At 45.3% G+C, this 20852-nt stretch overlaps 1 protein-coding gene across 1 annotated transcript in view; it reads right to left on the reverse strand.

Moving 5' to 3' along the window:
- The window catches only part of kif6 (kinesin family member 6), a gene marked incomplete at both ends in the record, with an annotated part of 113643 nt that overhangs the window by 56018 nt on the left and 36773 nt on the right, over positions 1–20852 (reverse strand). Inside the window, 3 exons of the mRNA XM_083633012.1 lie at positions 1357–1554; positions 14123–14279; positions 18431–18502. Coding sequence (XP_083489138.1) covers positions 1357–1554; positions 14123–14279; positions 18431–18502 — 427 coding nt within the window. The remainder of the gene's footprint in view (positions 1–1356; positions 1555–14122; positions 14280–18430; positions 18503–20852) is intronic.

Below are 20852 nucleotides of genomic sequence, written 5' to 3' on the forward strand. Positions count from 1 at the left end.
CCCCCTCTGCCGATCTGGGGAGAGTTGCTTCCTCCGATACATGTGCAGTCACCCAGACACCCACCAGCCGCTTCTTTTCACCTGACACCGGGGAGTTTCCCGGGCAGGACATAGTGCAAGGGAGGATCACACTATTCCCCCCAGTTCCCCTTCCCCGAAGAGGCACCCCGACCGACCAGAGAAGGCACTAGTGCAGCGACCAGGACATAATCCGGTTTCCCACCCAGAGACATGGGAAATTGTAGCTGTATGGACCACTGAACAAGCAACACGGGGGCTCGAACCTGCTATCCTTGTGATGGCGGGCAAGGAATTCTACCACTGCTCTACCCGGGCGCCCTGCCCTATTTATTTATATGATATTATTTTGTTGATAATAGTAAAAATATATACATATTAAAATAAATATCAAGTTTTGTGAAGACAAAAAGAGTTATTCATCAATTCAGGTTCAGTTGACAAGATGCTTCCTCTGGTTGTTAATTCTCTCAACTTTAGTGGATCAAGGATTGCTGCTGTATCCTAGTCCGGTATGAATAGTGTTTCTAATGTTTACATTACAATGTTCTTGGCCCCCAGCCTCTGCCTCATGTCTCACTGAGTATTATGGGTTTTAAACTCATGAGCTCTTCATCAACAACAAATTAAAGGTTTAACATAGCAAACTGTCTAATGTTGCTTTGCTGGCATATCTCTACTTGGGCCACTTCAGTGACGTCCAAGAGGAAACTCCTAAATGCATGCTCTCTCCCTGATGACATTGTTTAGAAATAGGGTAGCATGATGAGTTCTGGGATGACGAGCTATTCAGCACGCAGTAAAATCCTGAACTCAGGGATTTGCAATGCATATAAAAGTGTTTCGAAAGACCACCTCGACTGACGACCTCGACTGGCCCATTGAAAATCAGCATGACCACAAGCAAAGAGCTGCCGGAATTCCGATCGGGAGAGATCACCTCTCGGCACCCTGCCCCCAGCTCCTAATTTATCACCCATTCATTCCCTCTCCCACGTCACAAAGACTGCGTGTCGACTGCGTGTCCCATGTAATCGAGTCCACATCCACCAAACTGTGAAGTTTTTATTTGCTTTAATAGGTCCCTTTGATCGTGGAGGATTGCTTTTATGAGCAGAAACTGATAGGTTAAGCTACAGGGCGATCTGGAAAGATCTCGAGGACCAGAGCCATGAAGTTGAAGAAGCAAATGGCAATACCACACATCCAAACTACATCTCAGTCCAATTTGGAGCCAGTCTTGTATTACTGAGAGCACAGCAGCTATCAACATTTGGGGGCTTTTAAAATAAATGAGAATGAAATGAAAAGTAAGCCAAGAGATAACAGCTAACATACCGCTTTTCCTGTACTGAGTAGCTGGTCCGCCCCAGCCGGCAGAGATGGAGTCGGTGCTTCTCTCCTCCATCACCGGCGTTGCGGATGACCTCAATGCATTCTGGGAGACCAGACTGTCGCTATTGGTGACGTTAGCCACCTGAGCAGCAGCATCCTGGGCCCTTTTCTTCTCCTTCTTCAGCATATTAACTAGGATACCTGTAGGGCTTCAGTTAAGGACAACTCACATTTTCTTTGGGTAAACAATAAACATACTGGATGTAAAAGACACGTTTCTATCCATTGAGAACACAGATGTGGAATTTGTCAGGATTTGGATACATCTATTACAATTAAAAGAGACTGTGAGCACGAATACCAGTGGGAGAGAGCACAAATACCAGTGGGAGAGATGCCGTTTAGGACATCACAACTAGATTTTTGTTCAATGTTTAAAGCATGGTTCATTTTAATATACCCTGATGCCATGAAAAAGCCACGAAACTTAGCAATGAAATTCTCCAGAAAAGAAGGAGGAATCACCCACAGTGATTTCCTTGGTTGGTTAAAGGCAACAGGACGGTGCTGCTGGGTTTGTAATAACGGCAGAGTGCTGACATGCTCAGCGTCTGACCTCACAGGCTCAGGAAGATGTCACGGTCTGGGATGAATCAGCGGAGAGGAGAGGAGCCGGAGAGGCTGCACACTCCTGGCCAAGATTCCAGAAGATCTTCTCCCGCGGATGAGCTTGTATCTACGTGTTTTTGTCTACTACAAGTGTAGATGTGTCTGCCAGTCTGCGAGTGTGACAGAGAGAGCTGAAAGGCGAGAACGAGCACTTAGATTCCGTTTTACGCTTCTGATGCCACGACACGCTTCACTTCTCCGTACACGACATCTCTGTGCGTTAGGACAATTTACTGAAATCGTTTCCTTTGCTTCAAGCGCTGCTCTTCCAACTCCAAATGACTATTCTGTGTTCAATCTACTCAAACTACTTTCAGCTGCACTCACTGATGCTATATTTAACCTTTAATTAGTATAACAACAGCGGATGCAAAACGCCATCAAGTTTGATTATCAAATTGATGCCTAGGGGCTAGAATTCAACACTCCACAGCAGGTTGTAGACTGACACCATTACTGCATAACAGGAAAATACCATTGATGAGGAAGGAGAAAACTGGCAATCAAAACTGTTGATAGAGGGAAAAATCAGAATTGTATGAACTAGAATTGCATGGGAAAATTGCATAAAGGAAATCATGATCAAGAAGTCTGTGCGGTTAGTTGCCATAACTATTTTTACTATCGCAGCAGAAAGCAAGAAAGCAAATAAATGGTTAACAGATACAAGGCTAAACCTGTCCCGAGTTGTAGATTTGATCTTTGTTATAGCATGGTATATGACTTGTATGAATAAAGCCATACATCCCCATAAACTATTCACTCAGGAACGATTATTTCATCTTACATATGGGAAACAGCTCATGTCCTATCCGCCTAGTTGTTCTACTAAAAAGAGGAGTGTGTTTGATGTCCTAATGACAACCAGTAATTTACAGTCAACACATTCGTCTGTCCTCTCATGGGATTAGAAGACATCTAGTTGTGGCCAGACTGAAACAAAGTTGGTCAGCGGATAATTTAGAAGGTTCAATCGAGAGAGAGAGAGAAAAAAGTCAAAATGTCAGTGTTTCAAATGATAAATGGACATATTTTTGAGGGAGCCAGGGAGCTGAATTCATGTTTCTGCCAGTGGATACAAAAGAGTTCAGCAGGAACAATAACATGAAGGAACTAACAGTCTCCAATTACGGTTTCCAATGAAACCAACCATACAGTCTTTTCAAAACTGCCAAAATCTCAAACTGGCACATTTCTAAATGACCTATCTAAGCCAAGTCCTTCAGAACAATATCACTGTTTCTGTGGGTCCTATGTCATTGTTTCATAGATGGTATTACCTCAGACTGTTGTTCAGTAGGTTTTTCCATTATTGAGATATCTGATATCCATTTTGTGCCGATTGAACACTACCATAAACTTCTGGAGTGATGAAAATTTCCCTTGGGGGTTGCACGTTGGATCTGAGGCCATGCGCTCAGAATGCTGTGGTCAAGCTCAACTCATGATGTGCGTTCAATCTCTCTTTCTCATCTTTCTTGTCGCTCTCCATTATACTGTCTAATAAAGCAGAGGTCCCACAAATGAAAGAAAATGTCTTCAGAATTACCACATTTGGCAGAGGTGAAATGCTAAAGTCAGTCATGACAGTACAGTAAAGCTACGTTCACACAGCAAACCTTAGTGCTCGAATCAGATTTTTTGATCAGATGAGATTGTTTGTGTGGCTGTTCACACAGACTTTTTAAAAGTGGCCCATATCAGACTCCGGTGTGAACAGATCATGGACCTGAAGTGACGCGCATGTGCAAAGAACAACAATAACGTCACACGCAGTTCTACGTAAACCCGGAAGAAGACTGCAGTAAACATAGCGGTAGCTGATGATGTTGTTTCATCTGTTGTTTACGGTTTAATTTACAAGTTATTATGCAGTGGAAGCCAGCGAATACAGGAGCAGATGATAGCGAGGAGGAGGAGAAAGAGAGCCAAAATTTTAATGATGGCTTTCTGTGGAGCAATAGCTGCTACTTCTTGCTAATAATTATAAGGTCTAAAACATCACTGTCCCTCCACTGACCTCCCTCGAAGCTGTCCTCCATGTTTGTAATCACAATCTGCCCGCATGGTCCTCCCTCCTCCCGCCAGCGCAGAATAGTGACGAATGTCGCTCTGGAATGATGTAAAAGTCACATTGAAGTCTGATATGGGCCAGATGTCTGTTCACACCAAAGTCACATTCCAAAACATCAGATTCGAATCTGATGTTTTTCCACATTTGAAAGTAGCCCAGGTCATCTTTAAAAAAGTCACTTTCAATGTGACTTGTACTGCTCACACAGTCATGAAAAAGACTGACCTGAGTCACAAGATCAGATTCGAGCACTAAGGTTTGCTGTGTGAATGTAGCCTATGTGTCTTGGTTGCTGCACTAGTGCCTCCCCTGGTCGGTCGGGGTGCCTGTTTGGGGGGAGGGGAACTAGGGGGAATAGTGTGATTATCCCACATGCTACATCCTGTTGGTGAAACTCCTCGCTGTCAGGTGAAAAGAAGCGGGTGGCAACTGCATACTGTATGTATAGGAGGAAGCATGTCTACGGCTCTCCACAGATTGGCAGAGGGGGTGGAGCAATGGCCGAGAAAGCAGGGGGAATTGGCCAAATATAATTGGGGAGAAAAATTTGAACTTTTTTTTTTTGAGAGAGAGAGAGAGGTTTCTAGTAGCACCCAATCGTCACACCAAGGAACTGCCCAGTCTACCCTGTCTAACCAGTCTTCCACTGGTTCTACTAAGAGTTAAAGTTACGGTAAGATTTACAGTAAGAAGAGTTCAAATAAGAGAGAGCGATACTCATGCATTTTCCCAGCCCGGGTTCTCTCAGCTGGCTGAGGGATCTGAACCAGCAACATTGTGGTCCCTCAACCTTAGAATTGTAATTATGTGATACAGCCAGTGCTGACACTTCTAGACACTACCACCTAACTGGAATAAAAGACAATACTGAGAAATCTGGACAGTGACATACCCCAATACTGTGAGTGTGCAGTCATCCATGAGGCATGTCAACACACACACACACACACATCAAACAGCCCCCGAAAGGCCCAGAGACCTGTAATCAGCGACCTCTGGCCAGCATCAGCGGTGGGCTTTGCAGAGGTGATTACAGGACACGTCAGATGTTACCGAAATAGATGACAGAAACGCATTAGCGGGGCAACTGAATGGAAACTGAAGGATAAGTGGTCGATCATGCAAAAAGAGCTGTTTTTGTAAGTGCTTTTCAAATTTGTACGCCTTAGAATGATTCAAGAAGAAAAACAACTTATCTTCTACCACACTTGGTTTGGATGCAGAACAGATCAGAGTAAAGGGTCAGCTTCTTAGACAATGAGCAGAGCAGAGTTGCGTTCGTGAAGGCTTCTCCCATCGAGAGACCTCGAACACACGCAGACTAAAAAGGCAGCTCTTGTCCAAAACACACCCGAGACATGCCAGTCAGCCCCTCTATGCCAGTGCTTGAGCCAGCACAACAGTAGGTGGCGAGTGGGCTTACAACCAAAGGAAATGCTCAGCATCATTCACTCTCCTTTTTCTTCTAGACTCTCTACTTTAATCCTTTGCAATCTCTCTCACACACACACACACACGCACACTCACTCTCTTTCTCACAGTCACACACACACTCACTTTCTCTCTCTCGCGCGCGCACACGCACGCACACACACACACACTCTCTTTCTCTCTCTCTCTCACACACACGCAACCCCAATCCCAACATTTTTCATGATGTTAAAGCCATTTTGATCTAAAGGCTTGGGCTTCAAAATGATTGAAGTTATTTTTTTAGATAAATATAAATAGTGAAGTTGATGCCTACAGTATGTATGAATTTCGTTCCAAAGCCACCAAGGCAAAAGGTGGCTCAAGGTGGTCACTGCATCATTCCATTTGTGTTACTTCATGTCTTTACTATTATTTTAAAATGTGAGAAATAGCTCAAATAAAGTAAAATGCATGTCCATACTTTTGACTCTTTTAGTGTGCATACACTAATCAAAAAACAACTGTAAGATTCAGTGACAAGAGACAAGTATTCCATCTGTGAGAAGATCAACAGAGCCACATAAGAGTCGGCAATTTCATATAGACGCCAATTTGCATATAGACGGAAACAATTTCCAACTGGCAACAAACCTCAACTCTTGGCATCATCTATATTTTACAACTTGAAATTCTTTGCATTGTCCAATTGGTATTCTCACTAAACTGTGATGGGCCACGCAGCTGGATCACAAAGTAAACAACAAGATTACCAATTTTGACTCGACACTCTCATGGCTGCACTAGATGATATGTTTATCTATTCATGACCAGCAGAATAGGCTCAGTAATGATGATTACATATCAAGCTTGTTGAGTCCCCGTTTTGTCCCGAGCAGAGATGTTGGAGCGAATGTTGGGTGGGAATACAAGTACAACTTTCATACGGTGAGGTTGGAAAGAGGTTAAAGGCATTACTGAGTGTGGGAGCGATAGAATTCCCTTACTGGAAGATCCTAAGTATTGTGGGAGAATGGTTATTGAGTCGATACGATGCTCTAGTAATTAAGTGTGTGTTTGAAGTCAAAGAGGTGACAGATGATTTCATTTTGTTGATATGCTGACAAAGAGCTCAAGAGTTCACACTGAACAAAAATCAAGAGCATTATGAGATGAATCATGCACAGTAGTCTTTTTTTTATGATGCTGTCTGCAACCCTTCTAAATTGCCTACACGGCTTTGGTCTGACATTTCAAGCCAATTAGTTCAATTCTCACAATCTCAAGCTTACATGTGAAATCTTCATTAAAATAACTGTCCTGTCACCACTCCGTACTACTGTGCTTTTGGTTGCTTTGCTTAAGAGGAAGAGCGAGTTTCAGATTGCTTTGACACATCAGGGTTGAGTGGGGGATACACATGGGAAGTTGTACACATAAACCTGGCTTTTAATTAAATGCCAACAAATGTACCAGAAGCTGAGAACCCACATAAAAATGAGAAATTATTTTGGCTTAAATGAGAATCAGAATGGCGTGCAAGCCATTTGATGGTGATGTTGCAGGTTCCCCATCAGCTCCTGACCTGTGTTGCTTGCTATTCCAAAGTTCTCCCTTGTCTTTCCTGTATAACAAAGTAGAACGTCTGAGGTGAACAAACTTCCTTAGCACAGTACATAATGCAACACAGCCATGAGCCTGAGGTAGAGGAGACCTTGGGGCATTTGAGTCGTTGCAATGAGTTTGGGGGCATTATTGTGACCAGGGGGAATCTAAAGACTTGATGTTAGAGTTCACACTAAACAACACTGCAAGGGCCTTCACACTAAACAACACTGCGAGGGCCGTGATGGGAATCCAGGAAATCCCTGCCCATAACTGTAAACGCGGCGGAGTGGCCGGGCGAAATGAGTAACAGCTGTATGCCCGAGGGCTGGGCCATACTTCAGTACTATCGTTTGTTGTCTTTCAGTGGTATCTATCATGATGACAATTGCCAGGTAATTATAATATATGATAATTGGATTACTAAACGTGGCTTTGCCTACATGAACCACATTGTATACATTGGTATCGAAACTGTGATTATCGTGATATTGATTTCAACCGTATCGCCCAGCCCAGGGGCGGAGCGACCCTATCAGCCCAGGGGGGGCGAAGCTCTTAGAGGAGCCCCCCATCCCAAAAAAAAAAAAAAAAAAATTCAATTAAGGCCGGCTGCGAAGAAAAATTTGCCTTTTTTGCATCTGTTTTAGCCATATTTAGTGGAATATCTCATTTTAAACACACCAATGTTATTGTCTATTGATTGAATTGCTCTCACACTCAGGCCTGGCCTGGCCTGGCATGCAAAAAAAAAAAAAAAAAAAAAAAAAAAAATTGATGGGGGCCCACTGATGAGTGGACCCCGGGGCGGGCGCACCCTCTGCCCCGGTGTACGCTCCGCTACTGGCCCAGCCCCAGTATAGCTTATTTGTTCTGCTCTCTCTCTCTTCTCCCCCTCCCTCCCCATTCTCTCCCCCTCCCCTCTAATATAAGTTCAATCAAGTTGTTCAATCCTGTTTATATTGATAGTGCTTAGCTCGACTTAAGTAGACATATTCTCTGTAAAGCCCTCTGAGACATGCTTGTGACTTAGGGCTATACAAATAAACTTGACATGACATATTACCTGTGCACCTCATCAAACTCCCAATTACGCCAAAATGCAAATGCCAAATCTCTTTCTTGTTGGCAATGTTCAGTAGCACTTGTGAGCAAAGGTAAAATAAACCTGGACAACCAGCTGCTACCATTGATCTTTTCTACCTGAAGTTTGAGTTATTCCAGTGTACAGTATACTCCTGGACCGCTGCCACCAGACATCTCATAATATTTACACCTATGTTCCATTCTCAATCGTTAAATAATATAAATGAATGGCTTATTACTGTCAAGCTGCTTTATGGCAAGTCCTCAAACATCTAGCGTGCGAGTTCAGGTTAAACAATGAGAGGTGGATGTGCATTAAGATACTAAAAAAATATTGCTGAGGTGGCTTTCAATAACTCAACTTCTATCAAGGTTAAATCTTTGCAACATCAAGTCTAAGGCATAACTCTTCTGAGCATTACCTACTGTAGTTGCATATTACAGCTGGGTTTATCAATAGATATGCTGAAAATATACAGCAGCAGGGCATTTGGGGGGGGGCTTTTGATCCATAATGACCTACAGCACGATGAGTGCATATATTTTTAGCATGGGTGATCTCAGAGGGAATCAAGCCACTAATCCTGACAGTTTGAGCATTACGTTCCACCCACTGAGCTGTACATGAGCTAGTTTACATCCTTCATTTAAAGTTACAGCTCCATGAGGCAACTTCACACATTGGTGCTTCCAAATGGCAGCGGGAGGTAACTGAAACATTTGAACTTTAATACCCAGAAATCCTGTAATGTGATGTCAGTAAACTGTGCACAGCACGCTCATGTTTACCAACCTGGTCGCTGTGTGATAGCTTCATACCAAAGGAATGAAAGAGTGCGTACATACCCGACAGCTACATTTCATTTGGACAAGTAGGGCCAGTCTATGGGGTCTGAATTAGTGGGAATCGGACGCTTTCTCTCCTGCAACCCCACTTACTGTAGGCTGTTAAAAAAGACCTGTACATTTTACCAAGGTGATGTAATCTGGGCCTTGCTAAGCAGTGCCTTGCATTTGCTATTGTGGAGGATTTTGCAGGATTTATGTGGTATATACAAAAGAGAACCCATGGGATCTCGTGTCACGCCAAGATGTGCTGTAGCACTTAAAAAGCTACCGAGAGCCACATCATACAGTATATACAGTATATACATCCTACAGTATATACTCTACATACTCGACGTTGCTCCACCATTGTTTGTTAGTTCTCTTTGTTGCTCTATCATCATGTTCCACGTTAGCGGTGCGTGTGTCATCACTCCAGTAGGGCCAGCTAACCACTTCCAGGTGCCCCACTATGGAGTCGACCCTGCAGTGGAACACACAGGGGCGGTGGGTGAGTGTACCCCCCTTTTGCTTTGCAGGGAAACTCTCCCATAATTGACCCTGCAGAGACCTGGCATCAGTCTGGTGACGTTAAACCTGTGCCGCAGGAACCAATGCCTCCCAGCAACAGTTTGAGCGGGCAGAGTTGAGGGGGTGGGATGCAGCGGTTACACAGACATGGGGAGGATGGTGAGCTGGGGGGGAGGGGTGCAGCAGTTATACAGACATGGGGAGGATGGTTGAGGGGGTGGGATGCAGCAGTTATACAGACATGGGGAGGATGGTGAGCTGGGGGGGGGGGGGTGCAGCAGTTATTCAGACATGGGGAGGATGGGGAGCTGAGGGGGGGGGGGGGGTGCAGCAGTTATTCAGACATGGGGAGGATGGTGAGTCGAGGGGGGGGGGGGGGTGCAGCAGTTATACAGACATGGGGAGGATGGTGAGCTGGGGGGGATGCAGCAGTTATACAGACATGGGGAGGATGGGGAGCTGGGGGGGGGATGCAGCAGTTATTCAGACATGGGGAGGATGGTGAGTCGAGGGGGGGGGATGCAGCAGTTATTCAGACATGGGGAAGATGGTGAGCTGAGGGGGTGGGATGCAGCAGTTATTCAGACATGGGGAGGATGGTGAGCTGGGGGGGATGCAGCAGTTATTCAGACATGGGGAGGATGGGGAGTCGAGGGGGGGGGGATGCAGCAGTTATACAGACATGGGAGGATGGTGAGTCGAGGGGGGGGGGATGCAGCAGTTATACAGACATGGGGAGGATGGTGAGCTGGGGGGGATGCAGCAGTTATACAGACATGGGGAGGATGGGGAGCTGGGGGGGGGGTGCAGCAGTTATTCAGACATGGGGAGGATGGGGAGTCGAGGGGGGGGGATGCAGCAGTTATACAGACATGGGGAGGATGGGGAGTCGAGGGGGGGAGTGCAGCAGTTACTCAGACATGGGGAGGATGGTGAGTCGAGGGGGGGGGAGTGCAGCAGTTACTCAGACATGGGGAGGATGGGGAGTCGAGGGGGGGGATGCAGCAGTTATACAGACATGGGGAGGATGGGGAGTCGAGGGGGGGATGCAGCGGTTATACAGACATGGGGAGGATGGTGAGTTGAGGGGGGGATGCAGCGGTTATATAGACATGGAGAGGATGGTGAGCTGAGGGGGGAATGCAGCGGTTATACAGACATGGGGAGGATGGTGAGTCGAGGGGGTGGGATGCAGCGGTTATACAGACATGGGGAGGATGGGGAGCTGAGGGGGTGGGATGCAGCGGTTATATAGACATGGAGAGGATGGTGAGCTGAGGGGGTGGGATGCAGCAGTTATACAGACATGGGGAGGATGGTGAGTCGAGGGGGTGGGATGCAGCGGTTATACAGACATGGGGAGGATGGTGAGCTGAGGGGGGATGCAGCGGTTATACAGACATGGGGAGGATGGTGAGCTGAGGTGGGGGATGCAGCAGTTATACAGACATGGGGAGGATGGGGAGCTGAGGGGGTGGGATGCAGCGGTTATACAGACATGGGGAGGATGGTGAGCTGAGGGGGTGGGATGCAGCGGTTACACAGACATGGGGAGGATGGTGAGCTGAGGTGGGGGATGCAGCGGTTATACAGACATGGGGAGGATGGTGAGCTGAGGTGGGGGATGCAGCGGTTATACAGACATGGGGAGGATGGGGAGCTGAGGGGGTTGGATGCAGCAGTTATACAGACATGGGATGGTGATTAGCGAGCGGATACGAGCTTTAGTTGTAGCAAGAGTCCAAATCTAGATGATTAGGGATACGCCTGAAGGTGATGTCATCAAATTAAGGCAAACTATGAGAAGATCATTCCATCCCACAGACAGACCACCGTGAAGGATGGACAGTTTGCTGCAAGTATATTTATATTTGTATATTTACAAAAATGTATAAAATGAAAATATAAAGATAATACAGTAAAGCAAGGGCATAACAGGTCTTCCTATAATCAAAAATAGAGTGTGTACTTTTAAACACTGAAATGTAATCTGCCCCATACAATAGCAATTTTGGTGATGACATCTGCATTTTGTGGAAAACCACTGTCATTTTGAAAGGGAAAATATAGAATGAAGAAGAGAGGATTTCACATTACATGTACTTGTTCCAAGACATACTATGTTAAATATCTTCATAATAATATTCTATTTATTTTGGAGAGCTGAGGTTTTTGTGGCTAAATAATCAAGTAGACATCTCGATTTCCCGACTAATGTGCTGTGATCTAATGACAAGCTGCAGCGAAGGGGGGATAACGGCAAGAATCATCCCCAAAAGCCATTAGAAATATCATCTTTAAACGCAAATGCTATAATTATGATTAATAGTAATTATGATTAACTGCAGTCATTAGATGAAGATATACTGTATCTGCACATGCACATTAAAATAACATTTCATGTATATTTTGGGGGATTGGTGATGAATTCAACCCTACTTAAATTTCATAATTCATGTGTTTGCAGAAGTACTGCAATCCAGCCATGCAATAACACAGGCAGATTTACTTAAGGGTAAATATCTTCAAATAAAAGGTTCCGCTATCAACAGTAAGTGTGATTAAATTTGGCTACACATTGTTTCTGGCTACACACAGAAACAATATAACATTTAGATTTTGGCTGAAGTCTAAAAGATACTCCACCATACACACTATATTAGGCATGTGCACTATACAGTACTGTATTCTGTTCACTAGACACTAAGGGAAGTTTGAACCAACCCAAACAGAACTTGTATGACCAATACTTCAACTGTGGTAGTTGCAACTGTTCTGGAAAGAACACTGTAAACAATGTGGTATACTGTAATGCAGCCTCAGGCTTGCATTTGAGAAGGGAAAGAAATTAGCCTACAGGACGAAACCAACTTTTTGTGAGTTTGGCCCTTTGGTCAACTTACCCAATATTATGACAAAGCATCAAAATCCTCTGTGTCTCCAATAGTTCTGTCTGTTGCGCGTGCTAACACTTTAGCATACAGTAATCGTAGGCGACTGGCATTAGCCTAAAAGTGAGAAAATGAGAATTTGTAGCAGCTCTAAAGCTCCATGGTTAATTCATTTTTAACTAGTGGACCCGTGGGAGTTATACTACGCATGAGAGTTAGACCCTCCCTTGTCTGGAACACAGTGGTCTCCAAAGCCTCCGGGACACACTCAAATGTATCATTTTTATTCCTATCTGCACCTCTATTGTTCCACTTCCCTTTTCTTAGTATTGTATTTTTTTTTTATCAAAAAACAATGGAGATGATTGTGGATTACAGGAGGCACAAAGCCCCACCTTCCCCCATCACCCTGGGTGACTCCCCAGTCAACACTGAGTCCTTCCACTTCCTGGGGATGATCATCAGTCACGACCTAAAATGGGAGCTGAACATCAGAGCTCTCACCAAGAAGGCACAGCAGAGGATGTACGTTGTACGGCAGCTGAAGAAATTAAAAGTGCCAAAGGCCACGATGGTGCACTTCTACACCTCCATCGTTGAGTCCATCCTCACCTCCTCCATCACCGTCTGGTATGCTGCTGCCACTCTCAAAGACATTAACAGACTTCAGCGCATCATCCACTGTGCTGAGAAGATAATCGGATGCAACCTGCCATCCCTCCAGGACCTGCATGCAGCCAGGACACTGAAGCAGTCTCGCAAGATCATGGCCGACCCCTCCCACCCTGGCCACAAACTCTTTAAGACACTCCCCCACGGCAAGAGACTGAGGGCTACCAAAACCAGAACCACCCGCCACAAGACCAGCTTCTTCCCAACCGCCACCAACCGCCATCAGCCTCACCAACAAGGCCCGGAAACCCCTTCCACCAAGGACCTCACCAACAGCCCCCCCCCCCCAAACACACACACACACAAACTCCTAAACTCCTCCTAAACTCAGCTGAACACCCCCCCCCGCCATAAAACTGTAACTCATATCTAATTTAATGCCTGTTTAACTGGGACTGTAAATTCATGTAAATTCCCTGCACATTTTAGCCTGTAAATGTCATGTACATTCAATGTAAACTCTTATTTAACTCCGACTGTAAATTCATGTAAATCCACTGCCTATTCAACGCCTATTTAACTCAGTCTGTAAATCTCATGTAAATTCAACATAAATTCATATTTATTATCCACAGAACACTTCACCACTCATGTACATATTGTACTGTATACTGTATATTTACTCGATTTGATTGCACTTGCAACGTTGTGATTGTCTTTAGTTATCTTCCTACTTCTTATCTCTGTATATTGATGTGACCGCTACGCTGCATACAGACACTAAGACAAATTCCTCGTATGTAACTTGCATACTGTGGCAATAAAAGTGATTCTGATTCTGATTCTGAAAAGTGATTCTGATAGGGAATAAAATATTCCTTTAACTGCAAGATCAGGTTCTGCCTAATGTGTTTTCGCACCCATGCCCTTTACTTTAAAATGTACAAAATGTAGGGACCCCCTAGTGGGTGTGAGGCCCACCCACCCCAATCGCTCCAAACCCTGTGTGAAACACTGAGTTCTGAGCAAAATAAGTTGTCCACAAACTTCCCTTGTCAAAGGATACTGATCTCATTATCACGTTGCGTTAACATCTCTTTTAGTTTCGTCAGCTCTGCTGGACTGAGGCTGTCTTGGGTGTCCTCCCTCACCGCTGCTGCTGCTGGTGATAACTGCCCATCGACTCGTCCAATCGCACCAGCTAGCTTCTCCCGGATCATCACCTGCACCAGGAAGCACAGAAAGAACGACTTTTAAAGTTAGTACAGAATAGCTTCCTTTTCCACTTTTTGTAAATAAACAGATTCTGTCCAAACCCGGTTGTTGAAATTAAATTACATTCAGTCTCATCATGTCATTTTCCTTCAATGACTGATAGACAGAGTGATATATTCAGACTTTTCTGCCTTTTAAACGGGGCTCCCCCTGTGGCCCTGTCATAAAATTCTATGACTTTCCATGGCCTAAAAATGATACTCCTTTGTGGTTTGTTAATGATGTGAGAGAATTTATCAAATTCCCTTATTCTCCCTGTCTGGAATACACCTCTCAAAATTCAATGATATTACAGAAATTCTGTGGCTGGTGGTAAACCTGTTTAAAATGTTGCTTTCGCCCCCAACATATGCTTCGATATGTGAGGAGTGCTAGTCCACATTGAGGGGAGATATGCCCCTTTTTTGGAAGATGGTCCCATGGGTGAGCTGCTAGTCCGAGTGCAGAAGATACAATCTAAGAGACAGGTACCAAGACCTGGGAGTGGGGGATGAGGGTGGTCCTGGAAACTTTTTGGGATGTATATGGAAACATACATACATTAAGAGAACCTCGCCTAAAAAAAAACAAGGAAAGGCGGAGAGAGCTGCAAGGGGGCGAGTCGAGTATGAGAACAAAGGAGAAAGAAATCAAATTTAAACCAGATCCAAATTCCTTCAGAATCAGCGGAGTGTGACTGGGGTGATGCTCAGAGGAATGTAAACTGAAGGGGAGATGGAGTTTGAGGATCATAACAAAGCAGAGGAGAGATAAACAGACACTTGAGAGCGGGATCTGGAACTGCTTCTGGTGGCTGCTCCAACTCTGACCTGAAGGGGGGCAACGTGAGCGCTGCGCTGTTTTCCCTGTGTTTTTGTTTTGTTTGTTTGTTTTTTCTTTTTCTTTTGTAAATCTATCGTGAATCCAACTTTCTCCCAGACAAAAACTTTTAAGGATGTTTTCTCTTCCAACATTATGCTTTTTTTAAATAGCAATTGTAGTCTGTGGATTGGACGTCCACTCCAGCCAAACCCTAACCTCAGTCTATTTATCAGTTGGCAATTAATATTCTACTGACCGACCATCTAAAATTAGCCAGTGTATGAATCACATGTAGTATTGCCATACTGTTTTATAATGGTGGATGGGCATCACAAATGCTGTGTCTTGTTAATGAATTCTCGCACTGATTCATAACTGACTGCTACATCATTCTTACTTTCACCACTTTATTACAGACAAATTGCACTGACATACCATATGCTATAGATGGATGAGTACGGACCCATCATAGGAATGTTTGTCGCAAGAGTCATGCCATTTATTAGTTATTTATTTACCGTTGTGAGAATTCTCAAGAAGCTTTGGTTTAAACTCACGCGGTGACCAGAGCATGTCAACATTTGACACCTTGCATCTAATTAGCTGACAAGAAAAAAAGAGTTAAGTCTAGACTGAGTGTCTACTCAACTCAGACCATGGGAAAACCAACAGCCTTACTGGGTGAGGCTGGATGTCAATGGATCTTAACTCATTCACTGCCAACAACGTATGAACACGTTTTCAGAATCCAGCTGTTCCCTGCCAACAACGTGTTTACACGTTTTTGGCATCGATTTTTTTTTTTTGACGGTGGGTTGTGCATCTAAGCCTTTTACATCTCTTATATAATTATTGGAGCCACCGAACGTTTACAACCCATTCCACCGACCCACTAAGTGGCAACAGTGCTCTCCTTGCTAGAGGAAGGAAAGCATTTTTTTAACTTGTCAAGCCATTCTCAGCCCAGCCATTCTCCTTTTCGCGCTGATTGCTGGCGATGCGGGATTGCAAATTTACATAATAGATTCAGCCGATCTACTATGATCGGGTGATAGATTACAGGTGGACGAACACACTTTGAAACACGCAGCATAAATATGACCAGAATCGCAAAAGCTTCTCTCAACCAAAACTCCAAACGAGTGAGTCCATCCCGACTTCCTCAAACAGCGGCTGTGCAGACAGGCACAGGAGAGCAGCAAAGCACTGACTGGTGACAAGCTTGTCCGCCCACGGAGGGCGGAGTTGAAGCAACTCGAGAGGGAGGGAGAGAGAGAGAGAGAGAGAGAGAGAGGGAGGGAGAGCGAGAGGGAGGGAGAGAGAGAGAGAGAGCGAGAGGGGGAGGGAGAGAGAGAGAGAGAGAGCCAAAAATGAATGGTTAAAGTGACAGTTCCATCCAATTTCACAAAAAGCCGTTTATCTCTGAATATTCTTTTTCACGCTAAAACCATGCTGTATTCAACTGCTAATGCTTACATAACTACTAACTCTACAAACTAACTCTTTTAGACAGAGAAAGTACACATTCTATTAGTACTTTTGAGATATTGTATGTTCACAAACTCCAAGCTGAAACGAATCCTCGGCTCTTATAAAATGAGCCATAATCCTCAAAAAACGGCTTGGCAGAAGCTATCTACAGCAAAAAAAAACGTCTGGCAGTCAATGTGTTAAATGGTTTTCACTTTCAGGACAAGTTTATTATCAGCTTCTTAGGTTAAAGTTAGGATGAATTAACTTTCAGGACAGGTTTATTATCAGCTTCTTAGGTTAAAGTTAGGATGAATTCGGCCTAAGGAGATTGGTCAGAAAGTGACAACCATTAATCAACCATCTGAAAAGAATGGAAGGACATTGAACTTCATTCAATAGTGGCAAATTTAATTTACCTTTATTTATACTTGGAAAACCCATTGAGGACGAGTCCTCATTTACAATGGTGCCGAGTAAAATAAATGTTTCTATGTTGTTTTTGATATTGTGTCAATGTTTTATGTACACAGGACTACAGATGGAAATTAACTTTTTGCTAAATCTGGTGCACCCATCTTATTGTTTACTGCAAATGATTAATGTCTGTGCACAATGTCCTTTATAAATGAAATAAACTACGGTAAACTAAACTAAAGTAGTGCACCTCCCTGGAGAAGTCAGAAGGGGGAGCCATTTAAAAGAAGTGAGTGGTCAGCTGGGCACTGCTGAGCCCATCGATGAGTGAAATGAAAAGATGAGAGCCGTTCACTTTAACTCTCATTGACACTGTGCAGGTCAAATATCGTCGCCTTGCTAAACTAATGGCCTAAGTCACTTTTTTCCGAAAATGATATTTTTGCCTAAGTCAGCTCTTCAGGATGCTCCCCACCTCTGGTAAAACGGCCAACATCCTAATTGAAAAGAAAATGCTGTTTTTACCTCAATATTCGAATGGCCTAAATCAATAGTGTGACTAAATCAATCTAACTGTGACTTAGGCCATTTTATTTTTGCCTAAGTCACAAGACAATGCGACTTAGGCCATTTTACAAGCTTTTAAAATGGCATCTGCATCAAGGAAAAAGAAATACTTCAACATAAATGAAGCTCTTTGTATGTACAAACTGCTAGTGGGTTGGTTACGGGTGTAGCCTCAGCAAGTGGGACACCGATTAGAATGAAGAGGACCAGAGGAACATATGCCAAGGGTGTTTATTTAAAGCAGATCCCTTGATGCTGATGTACAGGCAGATGTACAGGCAGATGCAGATGTACAAGCAGATGCAGATGTACAAGCAGATGATTTAGGCTTCAAATAATGCATCTGTACATGGCAATCAATAGGGAAGAACGAAAGCAGCCTCCTCCACTGCTGTCTGGAGCACACACTGAGTGTGAAGGCTCTTAGAGCCTCTTAAGTGCAGGTGTGTGGTGATCAGTCCAGAATTAGGTGCAGGTGTGCTTAGGGGAGGGAAAATGGCTGGAGGTGAGGGAGTGATGGGTTATGGGAATTGGAGTCCGAGAGTCACTTTTGTACAGCCGCCCCCATATTCACTAGTGAATATGTATACTAAGAAAAGTGACTAGAGGCAGAGGAATTGAAGGTAAGGAGAGTAAATGAGGCAAACCGTTCGGCTGTCATGGCCGCCCCATAGCAGGGTGAAATGGGGCAAGCTGCATGGCCAGTGGAAAAAGAGCCAAGACGGCAGGGCTGAAGGGGCCATCTGGTCCGGAGGGCATCCAGGAGGCAGAGCAGACAGGTTGAGCAACCCCGGATCATGTCCCAGACACTGATGCCACAGACAGGACCTTTCCGGAGGCCGACCTGGATGCTGGTGACGCCGGCAGGTATACTCAGGGGGCCGGCCCGGATATTGTCGACTCCGGCTGGACTGTTCTGGAGGGTGCCGCCGAGGGATGGGAGCCACGGAAGATTGGCGCCGAGGGATGGGCGCCAAGGGAGCAGATGGAGGTGCGGGGGCCACCAGAGCAGGGGCTGCAGGGGGGCACCGGGACTGTAGCTGGGGGGGCCACCGGGACTGACGGTGCGGGGGCACCGGGACTGGCAGTGCGAGGGGCACTGGGACTGGCAGTGCGGGGGGCACTAGGACTGGAGCCAGGGGGGCCACCGGGACTGGCGGTGCGGGGGGCACCGGAACTGGCAGTGCAGGGGGCACCGGAACTGGCAGTGCGGGGGGCACTGGGACTGGCGGTGCGGGGAGCACCGGGACTGGCGATGCGGAGGGCACCAGGACTGGCAGTGCGGGGGGCACCAGGACTGGCGCCAGGGGGCCCACCAGGGCTGGCGATGCGGGGGGCACCGGGACTGGCAGTGCGGGGGCACTGGGACTGGCGGTGCGGGGGGCATCGGAACTGGCGGTGCGGGGGGCACCGGGACTGGGTGAGGCACAGGGAGCACCTGGACTGGGTGAGGCACAGGGAGCGCCTGGGCTGGGTGAGGCACAGGGAGCGCCTGGGCTGGGTGAGGCACAGGGAGTGCCTGGGCTGGGTGAGGCACAGGGAGTGCCTGGACTGGGTGAGGCACAGGGAGCGCCTGGGCTGGGTGAGGCACAGGGAACGCCTGGACTGGGTGAGGCACAGGGAGCGCCTGGACTGGGTGAGGCACAGGGAGCGCCTGGACTGGGTGAGGCACAGGGAGCGCCTGGGCTGGGTGAGGCACAGGGAGCGCTTTCCTTGAGTACAAGCATCCCTCTACCGCATCAAGCCTCCTCAAGAGGTGTCTCAAATAGTCCATGGTGTCTCGTGCAGGTTCACCATGCTGCCGCTCAGGTGTAGGCCCAACTACATGGGATGGTATCGTTGTGGGGGAGGGGGGTGCGATGGTGGATGATATCCCCACAACTGAAGGTATGGAGGTGCCCTTCTTCCCCCTACTGGCTGCTGGTTCCTCTGGTCCATTCCCACTTGCTGAGGCCCATCTGGGCTCGAAGGACCATGTACATGCAGCTGGATAGAACGCTCATCCATAGGGACTTGAGACTTGACTTGGACTTGCCCCTCAAAAACTTGACTTGGACTTTCCCCTCAAAGACTTGACTTGGACTTGCCCCTCAAAGACTTGAGACTTGACTTGGACTTGCAAAAAATTACTTGTGAGCAGTGAAATTGTTTGAAATGTTAAAGGGTTAGTTAAAACCCAGCAAAGAGCTCGAGGAAGAAGTGAGGAGAGGCACATGCCTCCTCAGTGTTTGATTTAATTGACATTTGTTTGATTTAAGAAGGATTTACGTTTAAATTACAATTTGTTAAGATTGACCCAGCAAAGAAGAGCTGGAGGAAGAAGTGAGGCACATGCCTCCTCAGTGTTTGATTGAACTGACATTGTTTGATTTAAGAAGGATTTAAGTTTAAGTTTAAATTACAATTTGTTAAGAGTGACGCAGTAAAGATGAGTTTGCTTTATTAAATGAAAGTCAAACTGCCCTCTGTCTCCTGAGTCTCTATCTATGTGCTCCACTAGCGTTTTAAACTGTTTGTGGTCACAGAAGTGGGAATAAAAGATGTGCAGTGTTTTGCCTAAGTCAGGTTTAAAATTGCCTAAGATGCAACAGCATGTTCATAAATTGGCCTAAGTCATTTAATCCACTTATGCAACATGATTTGACATACAGCGTTATTTGTATGTTAATAGTCATATATTGTCATAACCTTTTTGTGTGAAATGATTAAGGAATATCATATACTCTCTATTTGGTTCAGTTTTTTGTGTCTCCTGAAAAACTTGAAAATATGACTTAGGCCATTAGTTTAGCAAGGCGACGATATGTTTATTTTCTCTTTGTTCCACCCAGGCACGTTTAGGATTTCTTACATTGAAGTAAAGACAACACCTCACAGACATGAAACATGATTTTAAATGGGGGGGGGGGGGGTGTCAAAATATATTCAACTTACTGTTTTCTCCTGTCCCTACTAGTATGGTGATCGTCATGTATATCTTGTCAATAATACATGTTGATAGTGCTTACATAGGATTAGATTAACAGATACTCTCTATATTATAGAGTCAAACTCAATTTCATTCTGGGCCACATCAGCATTATGGTTGCCCTCAAAGGGCCAGTTGTAAATACAACATGATATAAATGTGTTATCATCCTCCTTTTTATTTTATTTGATATAAAAGGGAGCAAGTGGACAATATCTGTATGTCTGTTAAAAATGTTGTCCCCATGACAACATAATTGACCAAAATCATCTTATGACATCACTGATGATGTCATAAC

The sequence above is a fragment of the Poromitra crassiceps genome (assembly GCF_964638095.1).
Source record: "Poromitra crassiceps genome assembly, chromosome: 3".
Lineage (NCBI taxonomy): Eukaryota > Metazoa > Chordata > Actinopteri > Beryciformes > Melamphaidae > Poromitra > Poromitra crassiceps.